Below are 18,071 nucleotides of genomic sequence, written 5' to 3' on the forward strand. Positions count from 1 at the left end.
GAAGCACCAGAGGCTGAGATATGGAAGTCATCTGGAACATGAATGCATAGGCTTGCGGCCATACCGCACCATTGTATCCATTGTTCGAGGAACATGTTTGTCTCATTTGGCTGTATTCTGTGTTCAGCTCCTGCTGTATTCCATTTGAAGATTATTATTTACTATGGAAACGGTGATGTCACGTTGGTGTAGGTGGGGCTCAGGCCATGAGTCAACACAAAATAGTTCATCACACAATGGTAAGGAGAGGTGATTTAATGGGGCGCGTTGAGATGGGTTGATCCACTGTTGGACGATGTTCTTGAGCGACGATTGCCCTAGGAAGTGACAGCCCTCTTTTAACATAAGGACTTTCCATCAGGTGGGGACACTTTGGAATGGGAGCTCCTGGAAAATGGGGCTCTCCGGGAGTCCCTGGGGTTGAGCAGGACTGAGGTTGGCAGCAAGTGCCATGGGGAGCCAGGGGGCCACAGGCCCAGCTCATGGGGATGGGATGCCACCAAGCCCGCCCAATGGTATCAGCTGTTGTTAGCAGGTGCGAGTGATGTTCCGGACATTACATCCTCCGACTCTCTCAATAAGCTGTCTCTGTGAGCTGTGTGGTAGTGTCGCTTCCATGTCACAAGTGTGGAAACTGAGGCTTACGGAAGGTAAGAACTTGCCAAAGGTCATAATGGAATGATGGAGCAAAAGGAACCCGTTCTGACTCCAGAACCTACCTTATTAGACACCGTCCTATGTCCTTAAAGAAAAAGATGAAATCTCAGAGTTTCCTGTATTCTACTAAAAGTGTTCTGTTATCACTGGATCCGTGAAACACACACCGTGGTCTGTCGACAGAGCACCCATCAGATGGGGGGGTGGGAGCTGGAGGGGACCAGGTCCCTCTGCCAGTTGCCCTGGTGAAGGCGGTGACATCTCAGGCCGGGGTCTGTGCGGGATTACCATCGCCTGATATGACAAAGCTCCCGTCAAGGCCTCGGGCGTGTGCTAAGCAGCGCTCAGCAGGCGACGGGGACTTTCCAGGGCTATATTCCAAGTTGCTCAGCCAGTGAGGAGCCAAATGCTGCGGCTACAGGCGTCAGCCCCTGATGGCTCTTCTCCTCCGCATGCCGCCCAGGGACCTGGTGACTGCGTGAGCCCGAGGGCGCCCGTGGTGGGGGGCTGCAAGCTGGGGGGAGATGGAGGCCGGGCCTCCACTGGATTCGCAGCCACTTAGCATCGCTCCTGCAGGGACACAATCCTCCTCTCAGCTCCCAGAGCCTTCTCCTCGCACGGTTTGCCCCTGCGTTAGTCACCTCTGCACACACCTGAGTACTCCGAGTGTTCCTCTTGTGCCAAACGTGGGGTCTTTGGGTGGCAGGGAGGGGTCAGCAGGCCATCTGCCTGAGGCCCCTGCCTGAGGAAGACCCGCAGACTCCCTCTTCTAAGTCTTTGTGTATGAATTGACGGCTCAAAGCAGAAAACAAAGATGAAAGCCCTCTGTCTAGAAGCTCAAGGACAACCGGTCCTCTGCTTCTAATGGCATCTGGGTCTGAGAGGAAGGGGTTCAGCCCCCACGGTCCGAGGCTGAGTCTGGATGAGCTGTGTGCCCTGGTAAGGGTGATGGGTATTGAAAAAGGGCTTTGTGACTCTGACGTCATACCTGAGTGTGAACTGCTATTTTAATTACAGAAAATACAAGTCTTAGAAAACAGCCAAGAGGGGGCACCTGGGGGCTCAGTGGTTGAGCATCTGCCTTTGGCTCAGGTCGTGATTCCAGAGTCCTGGGATCGAACCCTGTGTCGGGCTCCCTGCAGGGAGCCTGCTTCTCCCTCTGCCTGTGTCTCTGCCCCCCCACCTCCCTGTGTGTATGTGTGTGTGTGTGTGTGTGTGTCTTTCTCATGAATAAATAAATAAAATCTTTTTTTAAAAAATAGCCAAGAAAGGAAGTTCAGGAACTGGGGCAGATTAGAAGTAACATTGGGGGTTCTGTAAGCCAACCAGGTATCCCACATGATACAGTGCCTTCACTTTTGCCCCCTGGGCAGATTGGTGGTTTCCAGATTCCCTTTTCAGTTCTTTTGCGGGGGGGTGGGGGGGGTGGGGAGTCTTAAGGCACACTCCTGTGTTTACTGTCCTCTGCGTCTCTGGGCTTCTCCGCGCCCCCCGCGCCCCACCCCCTGAGGGCTGTGACATAAGTCTGTGCAGCTTCTGCCCCGGGTAGCTGCAGGGGACACTGTTCACAGCAAAGTCTCTGTGAGTCGGACCGGTGGTTCTTGAACTTGGGTGCATGCTGGAGTCACCTGGGAACTTTAAACACCATTGACATCTCGGGCCCTCCTCTAGAGAGTCTGGTTCACTGGGTCTGGGAGGCAGCCTGGGCATCGGGACTCGTCAGGCTGCTCAGGTGGCTCTAACATGCAGCCCTGCGTGAGAGCCACGGGATTAGACTCTGCTGTAAGTGGCAGCCATGGGGGCGGGGGAGGGGGCGGAGTGTGGCGCCGTCTCTCAGTCCCTCCGATGGGCCCTGCCCATACGCGTGTGTCATCTTCAGTGACCTGAACGTGCCAGTAGGGGAGATCACAGACTAACCACATGCTTCTCTGCCTTTTGAGTCATGGTTTCCCTTGGGTTGGGATTGGGGCTGAGGAGAGCGTAGGTACTGACCTCTGAGCCTTTGAAGACTCCCTCTTACTTCCTGCATCCTTCCGAGGGCTGAGGGAGAGGCAGGCGTCTAGGCCGGCTGCAAACCCGGGGTTCGTCAAGCCCGGCTTCGGAGGCTGCATAACTCTGGTGCTCTGCCCAGGGGGAGCATGCTGTTTTGATCTCCTGGCTGAGTGATTTAGGCCCTCAGAAGAATCTGGCTTATTTCCCCTGGTGCCTAGGTTATAAATCAGCCACTGTTAGCAGCTGCGTTTTACTCTTTTGGGCCACAAGGGAACTGTAGTAGTTTTTACTGAATTAGCAACTTAATTGCACTAAATATAGCACTAATGCCCCCAAAAAGTTATGGCTCCCATAACTCCCAGTGGTGTCTGGCTTCCTCTGTTCCTTCCCCTTCTCCCCCCACCGCCCCCCCCCCCAAAACTCAGAGAACAAGTTAACCTCTGAACGCTTCAAGTTATTAAATTCCAGCTTCTGGAATGAATGCACTTGGTTTGAATATCATTAAATCCTGCCCTGTGATGGTCATGTCACCGTTAATGTCCTTCAAATGTGAGGATGGGGACATGACAACCCGACAAAAACGCAGAGAAATGAGACCCGCGTGTGGCGCCCCGAGGTCCCGGTTCGGCGGCCCGGTCGGAGGCTGGCCTGCCTCGCCCGCCAGGCGCTCGGGAACCGCTGGAGCTGCCGCCGCCGACTGCACCTGCCGCTGGGGAACTGCCAGGCCGGCGTCTTTGGCTGAAACCTTGCCTCTGGCCCGTGGACTTGGACTTGGCATTCCAAAGTTAGTATTTCTGGTTCAGCAGAGGGATTCAAAACACACATTTTCTGAAAAGTTCCACATTCTTGAGCAGACAGTTGAATGTAGACTGAGCAAGAGGGAGAGGACCAAGGATGGGAGAGGCTGCTGGGGATGCCCCAGAATCGATGCCACCCCGTCCCAGGTAATGAAGCCGCAGCAACAAAAAACAGCTCTGTGTCCCAGGATCCCTTTGCAGCTCGGTAAAGCCATGGACCACATCTGGCCAGCGAGGAGGAAGTGGAAGGTACAGCACGGAACTTCCAGGAAGGCTCTCTCTACGAGGATCGAATCGGGTGCGATTTGTGTCCTTCTCTCTGTCTTCTCCTCCTTCCTTCTGCCTCCTGGCATGTGGACATAACGCCACGCGTCCGCAGCCACCATGGACCATGAGAGGACTTCGAGGAGGGAAGCAGGGCGCCAACTAAAGATGCCACAAAGACAGGAGTCCGGGTCCCTGAGCATCGGGATCAGCCCCGTACGACCGACGTCTGAGCTTTTTATAGGGAAGAGAGGAAGAAACTTCTCTTGTTTGAGTTAATGTCATTTGGGGGTTTTAGTTACATGAAAACAAATCTACTTCTGAGTGATAGACTCTGGTAGGGCAAAATTAACGGAAAAGTTGTCTCTCAGTCTGTGTTAGCACATTTGGCCTATGGATGTCCCCCTGCTAGAGCGAACGGCATCCTTTGAGAAAATGTACGTAACTATGTCTTATGCTCGGTGAGGTTAAGCAGCTTGCCCGACGTCACCTAGCTAACAGCGCCAGCGCCAGCACTGATCCCACCTGTGCTCGTATTTGACCTCGCTTGCCCTGTCGCAGGAGCATGGCTTACTAATCGCAAGTCTGCAGACTTTGGAGGGCTTTTTTTAAAAGATTTTATTCATGGGCGCCTGGGTGGCCCAGTCGACTGAACATCTACCTTCCACTCGGGTCATGATCTCAAGGTCCTGGGATGACTCCTGCTCGGCAAGGAGTCTGCTTCTTTCTCTCCCTATCAAGATATTTGTTTGTTTGTTTGTTTGTTTGTTTGTTTATTTATTTACTAGAGCACAAGCAGGGGGAACAGGAGAGGAAGAAGCAGGCTCCCCGCCAAGCAGGGAGCTCCATGTGGGGCTCCATCCCAGGACTCCAGGATCATGACCTGAGCCAAAGGCAGACGCTTCACTGACTGAGCCACCCAGGTGCCCCTAGACTTTGTGGGTTTTTTTTTTTTTTTAATTTTTTTATTTTTTGACTTTGTGTTTTTGATCAACATTATCATCACGTTTAATCCTCGGCAGGCTGTGTAGCGGTCAGTTCTGGCCTGAATCCACCCCAGACCCGAGGAGCCTGGGAGAAACTTGGTTACTCCAGACACATTGCCCCTTCTGGAATCTGCCAGCCTTTACGAGTAAGGCTTTTGTCCATCTCTCCTTCACCTAGTCCCCACCTGTGATGCTCCCAGTCAATGCTTATAGACTCTGCATAACAGGAGGGAGGAGGTTCATGAGAAGTTACTTTTGCTTAGAAGATTTTAGTAACAGGTGGTTCTGTGGACAGGGTTCGTTGGCCTTCTCCAGCTGTGCGTTCCCATCAGGTCAGTTACTGTATTGAGAGAGCACTGGATAACTGACGTGGCTGATCATGGAAATGAGATTTGTCAACCCATCAACATTAAGAAGAAGGGAGAGAGAAGCCTCTTTGTTTATTTGGGCCATTCTGGTTCAATGAGTGAGGGTGACAATGAAATTTAAGTCCTGCCCCAGAAATACCAACGAAGTGACAAGCTGTGTGCTCCTGTCTCTACACTGAGGATAATCTGTTACCTTAATGTGGAGCCCGCAGCAGAGCTACAAGGGTCATGCTGGTTCCTGAAGCAAGGTGGCTCCGAGGGCGGGTGTACCCAGGGCCCAGCTCACCACCTGCCAGTAGGATGAGCCTCCTGAGTTGACGGTTTGTTGTTTAAAGAGTTGAACAAATTTCTGAGTGCCTGTAATGCTGACCCTGAATAATGTTTTCTCAGTGTCATACCTTTTTTTTAAAATTTTACTTATTTAGTCATGAGAGACAGAGAGAGAGGCAGAGACACAGGCAGAGGGAGAAGCAGACTCCCTGCAGGGAGCCCGACATGGGACTCGATCCCGGGGCTCCAGGATCATGATCTGGGCCAAAGGCAGACGCTCAACCGCTGAGCCCCCCGGGTGTCCCAGTGTCATACCTTAACATAGTGGTTGATGTGGGAGTGAAACCAATCATAAAAGTACATAAGACATAGTTATATAATCACCTAAAGACGGGTCCTTTGTGCCTAATGTTAATACACGGTCACACTTGGAGGAAACAAATTAGGTTTCCCTACATGTAACAGAAAAATCAAAATCATGGTGTCTTAAACAAGATTTAAAACTTTTCTTCTCTTTGATTTGAAAGAAGTCTGCACAAGCAGGCAGCATCACATCATCGAGGACCCAGCCTATCCTGTTTTCCTGCTCCATCTTTGTGGCTTCTATTCCCAGAGTCCTCTCGTGGTCCGAGCTGGCTGCTGGGTGTCCTGTGACTATGTACAAGGTGTAGTCCTTCAGAACGACGAAAAGCAGGGAGTCAAAAAAGGAATTCCCCTACCTATGTATTTTCCAGGTGGTCTTTCTGGAACCCCTGTGCCAAAACTTGCACTTGTATCCAGTTGGCCAGAACTGCATGCTCAAACTTCACTGCAAAGGAGACTAGGGCCTCCTAGGTGGGCTCACTGCCACTGGGGCTTTTCTACCCCTAATAATACAGGCTGGCCGTTCTCAACACATTGGCTCTTGGAGATTGTTATGCTCTTGAAATATATTAAGAAACCCAAAGAATTTTTGTTTATGTGGTATCTATTAAGACTTACCTTATTAGAAACTAAAACAAAGATTAAATATTCATTTGTTTATTCATTAAAAAATTATAGTATCTATATCAAACCATCACATTGTACAGTTTAAAATCTTCTAATTTTACATGTTAGTTATACCTCAATAAACCTGGAAAAGAATTAAAATAGCTCCAGGACCTTCAAAAAAAATTAAAACATAAAGATAAAAATTTCAGGGGCACTTGCTGGCTCAGTTGGAAAAGCATGCAACTCTTGATTGATCTTGGGATCACAAGGTCAAGTCCCAAGTTGGGTGTAGCGATTACTTAAATAAACAAACAACGAACTTTTAAAAAATAGAGAAAGTAAAATATAAATAAAATTGCAATTATATCCCCTTTATGTGTTAATAACATATTTTTTTCCAATGTGGAGAAAAAGGATGAGAAGAGTGATATTTCTTTCCAATTTTGCAAATTAAAAAAAAATACCAGATCTAACAGAAGACAGACAGATTCTCATATCTGCTTCTGCATTGACTCTGTTGCAGTGTGTTGTTCTGGTTGAATTATATGAAGAGAATCTGGTTTCACACAGATGTGTGAGTTGGAAAATGGAGAAATGTTTTTAAACCTTTTCAGATAATCATAGATACTGTTCTTTGATACCACCCCGAAACTCACGTGGCAGTTTCTTAACGGCTAGTTGCAGTGTGGAATCTGAAATTGCATCCGTGACTATTTTGTACTCTGTTCCATTAAAATCATTGGTCCATCTAGCACATTGAACACGTGTTTTATGTGCGTGCGGTTTTGTAAAATCACCTAGTGCTCATGTGGAAAATATTTGTTCACAGACTTATACAGACCTTTCAAATGTTGACACATTTCATTATATAACATTTTTTTAAAAATCACATTTTTAAGTGCCACTTCGATCTCAAAAATAAAGCCCACTTTTGGGGGAGTTGTCAAGCTCATGATGACAAATACAAGTTTTCAGGAAATTCCGATTTTCACTTCACAGGTTGGATGTCATCGTGGGCAACACAGCGTCAGTGACTTCCCTTGAAGTGACAGACTCACTCTGTTCAGTGTGGAGAGAATGCCGGCCAAGTACACGAGTCGAAGGCTTTGAGAACCACGCAGTGAGCTGGGAGGTCAGTCAGGGTGTCACTTGAGCCCAGAGACCAGAAAGGGGACCCCGCGGGTGAGTCGCTACGGCCTCCAAGGGGCCGAACGAGACACAGACACACTCTAGTCTAAATCTGTTCTCTTTGGAGCTTGGTAGATGGAGCCCTTCGCCGTCTTTCTGCCTTCTGGAAAAATCTGCACATATTTTTGTGGCTCCTGTTCAGACTGTTGGGGGGTGGTGGCGTCCTTCCTGGCTGATGTGGGGTCAGGCCAGTCCCAGAGGCCCAGGAGGAAGAGCCCCGGGGGGACAGTGGGAGGGTCTCAGAGGGGCCAGAGCCAGAGCCCCGGGGGCTGCAGGGGGCGCCGACGTCCTTGCACAGCACCCAGAGGGCTGAAGGGTGGCAAATGCTGCATCGCTCATCCTGTAGCTCTTCTGGGGAGGAGCCAGCCAGCTCACCCTTGGGTCCACCTCCAAAGGTACGGAGGAAAATGAGCTGCTGCTGCGGTGAGCAGTTTTCCCAAGGTGTGCAGGGGGGCTGGATGAGGGAGTGATCATCGAACCCCCGGAATCTGACTCGTGGCTCTGCCGCTGACACCAATCCGGGTTGGCCTCACACTGAGCATGAGCCGCAGGGGGCTGCAGCAACAGCGTGTACGTGTGAAGAATCCATGCACAGGGGGAGCGACAGATGACGAGCACTCTGTCCTCTACCCCGGGACCTTACGTGTGTGTCCGCGTAAAGGTGCTGCTCGTAGCACAGCGCGCTTGTGCCCACGGGCACGTAAACACACCGCGTCTACATCTGCGCGCCCTGTGTGCTTGTATGTCGACGTGTAAGCAGCAGTGACAATGGAAATCATTTCGCCGGGACCTCAAGAAGGTGACATTAACAGTAACAGCACATGGAGAGAGATCATTTGCTTCTCTTCTTCCTCTATTCCAAAAATATTTTTTTAAAAGATTTTATTTATTTATTCACAAGAGACACACAGAGAGAGAGAGAGAGGCAGAGACACAGGCAGAGGGAGAAGCAGGCCCCATGCAGGGAGCCCAATGCGGGACTCGATCCCGGGTCTCCAGGGTCACGCCCTGGGCCGAAGGCAGGTGCTAAACCTCTGAGCCACCCGGGATGCCCCAAAAATAATTTTATGAGCAGGTAGGAAATGAACAATAAAAATTTTAAAATCATTAATTAGCCTGGACTAAAGTGAAAAATGAGTCTCCCATCCTCTGCCTCAGAAATGATCATTACCAATTCTTACATTACTCACCAAAATATATATATTTAAAAAGTGTACACACACACACATTCCTTTTTTAAGAATTTATTAAAGTAATAAATGTAAGGATTCAAACAGGAAGATCTCGGACTTCTTACCTAAGCTTCATTTTCAGCCCCTTGTGTGTCAGCAGACTCCAGCACACATATTTGTGTCTATGATTTACACATGTGTAAGTTTTGTGCCGGAGGACAAATTCTTTGTTTCAGAAGAAAACTTCTGGAACCCAGAGCACTGATTTCCTTCCCAGTTCATCTGGTTATTAATCTTCTTAAAAGCTCAAGACAAATAAAATTCCCATATCTGAGACCTTTGTGGTATCCCAGAGGCAGGTGAGAATCATTCCCGTGGAGTTGTCTTCACGTTCTGATTTGTCATCAATTCTTAAGAGCCATCCAGTAAAGGTTTATTTAGTACAGCTCTCTGTTGATTTTATAACCAACTGCTGACTGCTTGGGACATAAAACTCTTGATGATTTACAGGTAGTAAATGGGCAAGAAATCCATAAATCACATTCTATGAGAGGGTATAGGTGAACACACACACACACACACACACACACACAACCACCTTCAAAGGAAGAGTGGTAGGCATGTCCAGAAAATGCATATATTTCTAATTTGAGGAGAATTGGGAATTCATTGGTGAGAGGTCCATTATCAACAGCCCCCATGAATTAAATTGTACCGGGTAATATTTTAATGTTCAGCAAGAGGCTTTGCCCTTTATTTATTTAAAGAGATTTGTTTAATTTATGAGATTGATTTATTTATTTGTGAGAGAGAGAGAGAGGGTGAGTGAGGGAAGGGGCAGAGGGAGAGGGAGAGAGAGCATCTCAAGCAGGGTCCCCACTGAGCAGGGAGCCCAGCATGGGGCAGGATCCCTGGACCCGGAGATCATGACCCCCCGGGCCAAATTCAAGAGTCAGAGGCTCAACCACATGAGCCACCCAGACGCCTTTGCCTGCTATTTCTAAAAGAGGAGACTCTGGTTCCCACTTCTGAAATGTTTGGAGGAGTTTTCATCGAGACCTTACCCCGTAAATGATGAAACCTTCCCGAGAAGTTTTTTTTTTCCTACCAAGTCAAAAATGCTAAAGGTTGTCAGAGTCTTCAGATACTCTTGAAACTATTCTGCGGGATCCCTGGGTGGCGCAGCGGTTTGGCGCCTGCCTTTGGCCCAGGGCGCGATCCTGGAGACCCGGAATCGAATCCCACGTTGGGCTCCCGGTGCATGGAGCCTGCTTCTCCCTCTGCCTGTGTCTCTGCCTCTCTCTCTCTCTCTCTATCATAAATAAATAAAAATTAAAAAAAAAGAAACTATTCTGCAACAGATATTTCTCAACATGTAAACAGTCACTTAAAGATCTCTTTTTGTTTTCATATATCTATTATTTCTAGCCCCGTGTTTAGAAAAATATCTGGTAATATGCTAAAGTCAGAAAAAAATAAGTTTCTAATTCCCAAAAAGTCCTAGAGGTCCAGGGAAACTGACAGAGAAGGAGATACAAAGTGCAAAATCTTAAAAAAACATTTTCATTTGGAAAGTGAAATTTAGTAAATATAAATCTGCTACCATGAATAATTTGCCTCCCAAAATACAGTATAACTAGAAATTTAGGATGCATTTAAGCAGAAAGCTGATATCACTTGGATCCTGATTCAAGCAAATGAAGACATAAAAATAAAATAGAGAAAATCAGGGTAAATTGAACACTGGCTAGATATTTGATGACATTAAGTGTAAATTTTTTTAGACATACTAATGGTGTGATTTTTTTTTGAGTCTTTACCTTTTAAAGATATACAATGACATATTTTAGGATGATATGATTTCCTTATAAAAATCCAGTTGGGTGATACAAATATCAAAGCATCTTATGGTACACCTGAAACTCATAATGTTGTATGTCAGTTATACCCCCATTTTAAAAAAAAGAAGAAAAAATCTTAAAAAAAATAAAAAGCTGAAAAACCCTGAAAAACGATAATAAAAATCCAGGTGGGGCTGGGACACCTGGATGGCTCAGCGGTTAAGCTCTGCTTTGTCTCAGGGCGTGATCCTGGAGTTCAGGGATCTAGTCCCACGTCGGGCTCCCTGCATGGAGCCTGCTTCTCCCTCTGCCTGGGTCTCTGCCTCTCTCTCTGTCTCTCATGAATAAGTAAATAAAATCTTTAAAAAATAAAAATCCAGTTGGGGGATTGTGGATGGGGCTGTAATTGCAGCAGGATTGGCCACGGGTTGAGGTTGGTGATGGCCACACAGGGTTCTATGTACTATTTTCTCGACTCTTGTATTTGTTTGAAATTTTTCATAATGTAGAAAACACCAGAACAGTTAAGTTGAACCAAAGTGGTCCTGAATTATCTGTTTGAAAAGTTCTTCATTTCTCTCTCTCACCCTGTCATTCACCAGGAGCTGGGTGCCGATTGTGTGCAGGGCCCTGCGTGAGGCCTTTGGTGAGGGCCAAGTGCTGTGAGCAGCAGACGGCGCCTGGCACGTTGACCACTGCTCAGGACCCGGCAGAAAGCCCTCTGTTGGTAAGAGGCCTACCCCACGGTCACTCTGCGGAGCTTCTGTCTGGGGGCGTGGGGCCTCGGCCAGCCCTGCTCCTGGGGTCCAGCATAAACAAGGCCGGTGAGCGCCCAGAGGTCAGAAGCTGGGAACAGACACCCACAGCCAGCTCTTCACAAACAAGAGGCCTTATTTTTATGCGGTTGCCGCACCCTCTGCCAAGAAAGTGGGGAGGGCATTAAAAAGGCTGATTTTGTAGTAGAGAGCCACTCAGTGCAATTGAAACCAAGACCCGTACCTGGCACAGCAGAGCAAGAGGGGGAAAGACTGCATCTCCGGGAAGGGCCCCCCGCCCCCGCTCCGTGTAAGATACTCCCAGAGCTCTGCAGGAGGGAGCAGACGCAGAGCCACCTGCAGGGAGGGCCATCCCGCTGTTGGCCCAGGGCAGAAAGAGGAAGCCCTAAGAGCTCTGTGTAATGCCTTTCCCAGGGTGCGGGGTGGCGGGCCTCATCTCATAGGCCCAGATAATCCCTGTCCTGCCCTGTCTGGATCATCCGCTATCGTCATTCTCTCCAGCCCAAAGGCCCAGCCCCGGTCAGCTCCTGGGACATGTTTCCAGACAACATTACATTCTTAGGAAGCCTGTCTCTTTTGATTAACAAGACCTCTTAGCTTTCTTTAGGATTCCGTATGCACGGCCAGATCGTGCCCACACACAGCACCCCACCGACGGCTGAGGGCGGATGAGAAGCATGTTTCCTGGTGTTGTGGTCACTTAGACCTGAGCTTTGCCAGCAAGGGCACTGTTCCACCCTGCATGGCTCTAGGCCTTGCCCTGACTGGTGAGTGTCTAGACCCAGAGCCCAGGGCCCCCCTCGTTAAGGCTGCTCACTGGCTTTCCGGTTGCTCTGCAGACACACACTGAGATGTCTGACAAGGCTGACACGGCCCCGTGGGCTGCCAGGGCCACTTCCCACACCGGTAGCCCCAGGGTGGACCTCCTAGGCAGGACCAGACAGACTCTAATCCACTGTCCCCAGATCACAGTCCTCCGTTCCTCCCCAATCAGATACTGGAGGAAAGAATGAGAGAGGGCAAGTATCTGGTTGACTGACATTGCTGGTCAAAGGCCAAGGAAGGGCCTGGCGTTGGAATCCTAAAGCCATGCGGTGGGCTTCCCGTCATGCTGGTGCCTGCAGCCCTCATATAAAGACAGAGCAGGGATCTAGAAGCCAGACAGCAGGTGGAGGTGCTTGTCAGGTGGCGGAAGGGCTGTGTGAGGCTGCAGCGGCCGGCAGTACAGTTTACACAGCCGGCGGGAGCCTCCCGGGGCTGCCGGCCACTCGGCCACTCGAGGGCGTCCCAGGCATGTCCCTCATTCTCTTTGATTAGGTACCGGCCACTGTTCCCTCAGCTCCCAGCACAGCCCTCGGGGCTCAAGAGACACCAGTTGCACGCTGTCCGGCGTGAGCAGTGCTCCCTGGGCTCATGCAAGTCCAGGGCCCGGACTTCACTTCCTCCAGCAGGCCCCCATGGCCCTCCTACGTCACCCAGATCCCTCTTCCAGCCACAGCACCTCTCACGGTGTCAGAGTAACCCACAGACCCGCCTACCACCCCTACCCCAGCCACACGCCCTGTGAGCGCACAGCACAAGCTCTGGTGAGCACAAGTTGGGTGAGTTTGTCACTGTTGGAGCCCCACTGGATGGCCCATATCCTGCCGCAGAGCAGAGACTCCATAACTAACGTTGACTGAATGAACAAATTCCCTACCCCGCGCCGTTGCAGGCCAGCCTCCCACCTTGAGCTCCTGAAGCTCGATGCATCAGTTATCTGTCTGTTAGCACTTCTCCCCTCTTAGAACAGGGGCAGTTGGCGCTGAGCAGTTCTGCTGCCTGGAGCTAAAACTCCCCAAGGCCACTTGGCTGCACATGGGACTCCCGGCGTCAGCGGGATGGATCGCGGTCCTATCTGCCTTGCTCCCACACACGGACGCCCTTCCTCAACGTCTTTTTCCTACATGAGCCTCCCTTGATGCTCATTATAACCCAAATCCAGGAATATAAAGCTGTGGGGTAAGTGAGGATGAGCAGAGAAGGGGCCAGGGAGGCAATCCTGCAGGGTGTCATTGCCGGGATGGCACAGCCAGTGATGCCCCGCTGTGTCCCTGTCACCCCATTTCCTCCCCAGAACCGATGGCTAGGAATCCACTATTTCATGAATATTCTTTCTGCATGCAGAATCCTGTGTTTTTTTTCCATCACCTCCTATCATCAAACATCAAAATGAATTCTCATATAAAAATGTTCTGTTTCTAAGATATAATACAAACCATGCCAATAATGTACCAACCATATTTTAATCATATCCTTGGAAAACTAGATGTTTTTGATAAAAATCAGTAAAAATCACTCCATATATAAATATGGTACCAAAATCTTAAGGAATTGCTTGCTGAATCCTATCCTCCTTTGGGATGAGCCTCCCTTATCTCATGTGGTAGGAAAATAAGGAAAATATTTTCTTTTAAAACCCGATAGTTGTAACTGTCTCTTCTTAAGTCTTTGACGGGTTGTGGTTGTTTATTACACAGTTCAGATTCTGGAAGATTAACAGCACCAACTTCTTTTATAAAGAAGGTGAGTTTGTCTTGACCTTAAAAATCGTTTCCATGATTTGTGGTTTTCCAGGTATTGCCCTGAATCTCTATTTTGTCTGATTTCGCAGAACTCATCCACAGGTGCTTAGAGAAGGCTCCAGGTTCTTGGTCACTGGGCTGGGGTAGCTCGTGTGTAGCACAGATCCCGGCCTGGGGGCACACAGCGAGCTCTCGCCTTGCCAAGAGTCACCGTGACCCAGTGATAAGAATTTATTTATGTCATTGCCCATCATATTTATTTTGTACAGTTATTATTTTATTCTGCTGCCAGCTATCTAATCCTTTTTTAAAAAACAGGATATATTGTTTTATTTTATTCCACTAATAAAATGCTGTGCAGCCTTTAAGATACCCAGAGTCCTTAAGGGACACTGGATGGCAACCAAGTGTTTGGGAATCTGCACCACCACCCCCCACCCCCCGCCCTGTAGGAGGGGGCTGGGAAGAGGTCCTAGGACACCTCCAGTTGAGCCTGGAGAGCTTCCCCACTCTCTGCCCACTCATCCCCCCGCTCCCCAACCCCCGGCTGCCGTGGAAACTCCCAGAGTCACAGCAGCAGTGATTTTTCCGTCGGCTGCTGGCTTTAAATTGAGACACCAGTGCCTTCCTGTAGGCCAGGGGTGGGTGGTGGCCCGAGGAAGGTTCCTGCCCCTGAGCCCTGTGCAGGGCAGGTCCAGCTGGACCGGAAGGCAGCTGCCCCTCTCCGGCCGCATTTTCACCAATCTGAGCCCCCCCAGGGGTCGGGGGTCAGGCTCCTGGGCCGCGGGCTGAGCTGGGGGTCACGGAGGGAGCACCTGGGTCAGCATGGTGGGCTGGCGAGGAGGGGAGTACAGCTCCTCATATGGGGGAGGAGAGAAGACCTCGACCCCCGGCGGGGTGGCTTCCAGCAGGTGGGCTGCGGGGCCAGATCTGGAACGGAGCAGAGCACACGCACCATTAGCGCCCACCGAGTCTGAAGCAGGGCCGCTGGCCTGGCCACGGGCCCCACCTACCTGTCGCGGCCCCCCGCGGATGACGGGCCACCTTGGTCGCCCACGAACACCGCGTTGTCCGCCGGGTAGATGGTGTAGTAGTGGGGAGGGCCGGGCGTGGGGCCGCAGGGGCTCCCTGGCTGCAGGAAGGTGGCGTTCACCCCAAGGGGCTCTTGGGAACCGTACGGAGGAGGGATGTACTGCACCACCGTGGCCCCGTGGAACGTGATGGGTTGGTTGATCCCCGTGAAAACAAACGACTGTCCTCCTGCCGTCTGCTCCGCGTCCGGGGCCCTTTCCTCACCTTCTCTGCACACCTGGCAGGACAGCATTTTGAACTTGCACACAGCGATCAGGATAAACGTGACCCCAACTGACAGCAGGATGGGCCCAAGGAGCTGGGTCCATTCAAAGTGAGAGACCCCCTGGTATTTGATCCAGCCCATGATGGTGAACGTGATCCCAACCAGCCCCAGGAAGATGCCTGAGAAGAGCAGGGTGGCCCCCGCCTTGTCGTCATCTGACACCTGGAGGTCGGCCGTGCTGGGCGTGTAGGGGGTCACGGAGAACACGTTGAGGGGCAAGTCTTCCACGTGGCCGCCGGCCCGCTCCATCGCCCGCTGCGACCACCGCGCTCCCTGGAGGGCCGGGGACTGGGAGCGCCCCTAAGAGCCGGGAGGGCTGCCCAGTTACTCATGGAAGGACTTTGGGCCCCCGGAGTTAACAGAGTGTGGCGGCAGAGGCTGAACCTTGAGTAGAAGAATAAAGGGCTGGGAAGCGGAGCCTGACGCTTCTGCGGTGGCGCGGTGGCATGGTGGCATGATGGGAGGTCCCCGCACTGGAATTCGCTGACAGGCTCTCCCATCCCCTTTGCTCGCTCACCCGGAGTCCGCGAGCCCGTCCTCGTGTGCTCCCAGGTGCCTCCCTGCAGGCGCAGGGCGCTGCGCCGGGCCCCGCTGGCATCCCCCCAAAACCAAGGTTGTGGAAATGGCAGGAGTGACCTTGGGGCCTCTGGCCGGGGGCCCTGGCTGTACCTGCCCCGTGTCAGACGCCCCACCACGTCCCTGCCGGCTCAGCTCCACGGGAGTAAACAGACGCCTTTCTTGGCTGAGCGTGCATCCTTCCCGCAGGAGGGAGCCCGAGCCATGAGGACCCACAACCTCCCATAACTCACTGAGCTCAAGGCGCTGTGGACTTCTCTCCCACCCACGTGCCTTTTGCTTTGAGCATGTGGGGGCTGGTTAGAAACCTACCCACGCATCACACCACGGGCAAAGGTGCACGAGCAGCGGGTACGACCTGGCGTCCAGGGGTCACGGCCTCAGACCCTTCCTCCCTGACAGCAGCACAGCCCCTGTGCCCCAGGTGAAGACAACAGCTACGTCTTTAAACTGCTGTGTTTTGCAACCAAACCCAAGCCAATTTAGAGAAGAAAGCTTGGTCCTCAACGATGTCCTCTGTCATCCATGACTACAGCAACGCAAAGCGGCCCCATGAACTTCTTCCTCTGCAGAACAGTGACTACAGCTCTCTGCCTTTCCTGGACAGGTCTTATTCAGATGGATGTCTCTCTTCCATGCTTAAATAGATTTTTTAAATATTTTATTTATTTATTCATGAGAGAGACACACACACACACACACAGAGAGAGAGAGAGAGAGAGAAAGAGCACGGCAGAGACCCAAGCAGAGGGAGGAGCAGGCTCCATGCAGGGAGCCCGACATGGGACTTGATCCCGGGTCTCCAGGATCACATCCTGGACCGAAGGTGGTGCTAAACTGTGGCGCCACCGGGGCTGCCCGGTGCTTAAATATTATATTAGCTCCCTTTCCCAATATTGAGCAGAAGGTCCAGGAAAACAGTTGCCCTCTTGCTCTAGGTAGGGCTTCCCAAACTTACTTGATGATAAAAATCACCAGGGCCACTTTTTCTAAAAGGCAAAATCTGAGTTCCTTACTCAGACCAACAGAACCCAAATCTCCAAAGGAAGTGTAAGTGCCCCAAGTGGCTTTCCTCATCGGGAATCTTTGTAAACTCTACTCCAACTTAACCCCAAATGCTCCTCGGTGACAAGGGGATTTTTTTTCCCACCGAAAATGCCTCCCTCCTGCTATGGGATAAGGCCTGTAATTTCCAACTTCATTTTCAGATGGGAAAGCAAGCAGGTGACCCCCTCAGGTGCCTTCCCAGGTGTGTCCCTGAGCAGCCAGGATGGAGTGGTGGTGCAATCGGAGTAGTCTGCCCCTTTTCCTGCTGAGCTAGATCAAAGATCCAGGGAAGCCAGCTTTTCTCTTTAATCATAAAAATTCTGGTCAGCTAGCCTGAAATTCTTTTCATGCTCTTAATCCCTGAGTTAACAGCTGAAACAGTGCCTGGCATTTAGAAAAAGCTAGGCTTTCAAAATTCTTCTTCTAAGTCACTCAGTTTGTGTTTCTCATTTATCTAGCTATATCCACCTGCAGTTAAGGGAACACTTAAAGAGCAGGGCAGAGAGATCACTTTTGTGAAAATAGCCCATGAATGCAAAACCAAAATGACTCTCAGAGCAGAGAGGTCAGGGAATTTAGTTAAATTTCCAAGGTCACCTTGATTTAGCTTCTCACTCCAAAAGTTCAAACTCTGTCCATGCGGTAAATAGCAATTTTTAAAAAACCTAACGAACCAAATTCAACAGCATATTAAAAGAATCCTGTGCTATGACCAAGTGGGATTTATTCTTGGAATGCAAAGATGGTTCAACATTCAAGCGTCAATCAGTGTAATGCATCATATCAACAGAATGAAGCAGGGGAAAAAAAGCCTTAGGTACTTATCTCAACTGACATCAGGAAAAAAAGTGCTAAGGATTATTAAACTTCTTTTTTTTTTAATTTATGATAGTCACACAGAGAGAGAGAGAGAGAGAGTCAGAGACATAGGCAGAGGGAGAAGCAGGCTCCATGCACCGGGAGCCCGACGTGGGATTCGATCCTGGGTCTCCAAGATCGCGCCCTGGGCCAAAGGCAGGCACCAAACCACTGTGCCACCCAGGGATCCCTAATTTTTATGTTTAGATTTATGTATTTATTTGAGAGAAAGTGCACACAAATTGGGGGAGGGGCAGAAGGAGAGAGTCCCAAGCAGAGCCCCCGCGGAGCACGGAGCCTGTCTCAAGGCTTCATCCTACCACCCGTGAGATCACAACCTGAGCTGAAATCACAAATCAGATGCTCAACCAACTGAGCCACCTAGG

At 50.4% G+C, this 18,071-nt stretch overlaps 1 protein-coding gene across 1 annotated transcript; it reads right to left on the reverse strand.

Moving 5' to 3' along the window:
• Positions 1–8,644: 8,644 nt before the first annotated feature.
• TMEM174 (transmembrane protein 174) lies at positions 8,645–15,578 on the reverse strand. The gene is made up of 2 exons (XM_055331161.1): positions 14,861–15,578; positions 8,645–14,777 (listed from the first exon to the last, which is right to left on the reverse strand). The coding sequence occupies exons 1-2, from the start codon at positions 15,451–15,453 to the stop codon at positions 14,648–14,650; spliced, it is 723 nt and encodes a 240-aa protein (XP_055187136.1). The 5' UTR covers positions 15,454–15,578; the 3' UTR covers positions 8,645–14,647.
• Between the last annotated feature and the right edge of the window lie 2,493 nt (positions 15,579–18,071).

The sequence above is a fragment of the Nyctereutes procyonoides genome, unplaced genomic scaffold (assembly GCF_905146905.1).
Source record: "Nyctereutes procyonoides isolate TBG_1078 unplaced genomic scaffold, NYPRO_anot_genome, whole genome shotgun sequence".
Lineage (NCBI taxonomy): Eukaryota > Metazoa > Chordata > Mammalia > Carnivora > Canidae > Nyctereutes > Nyctereutes procyonoides.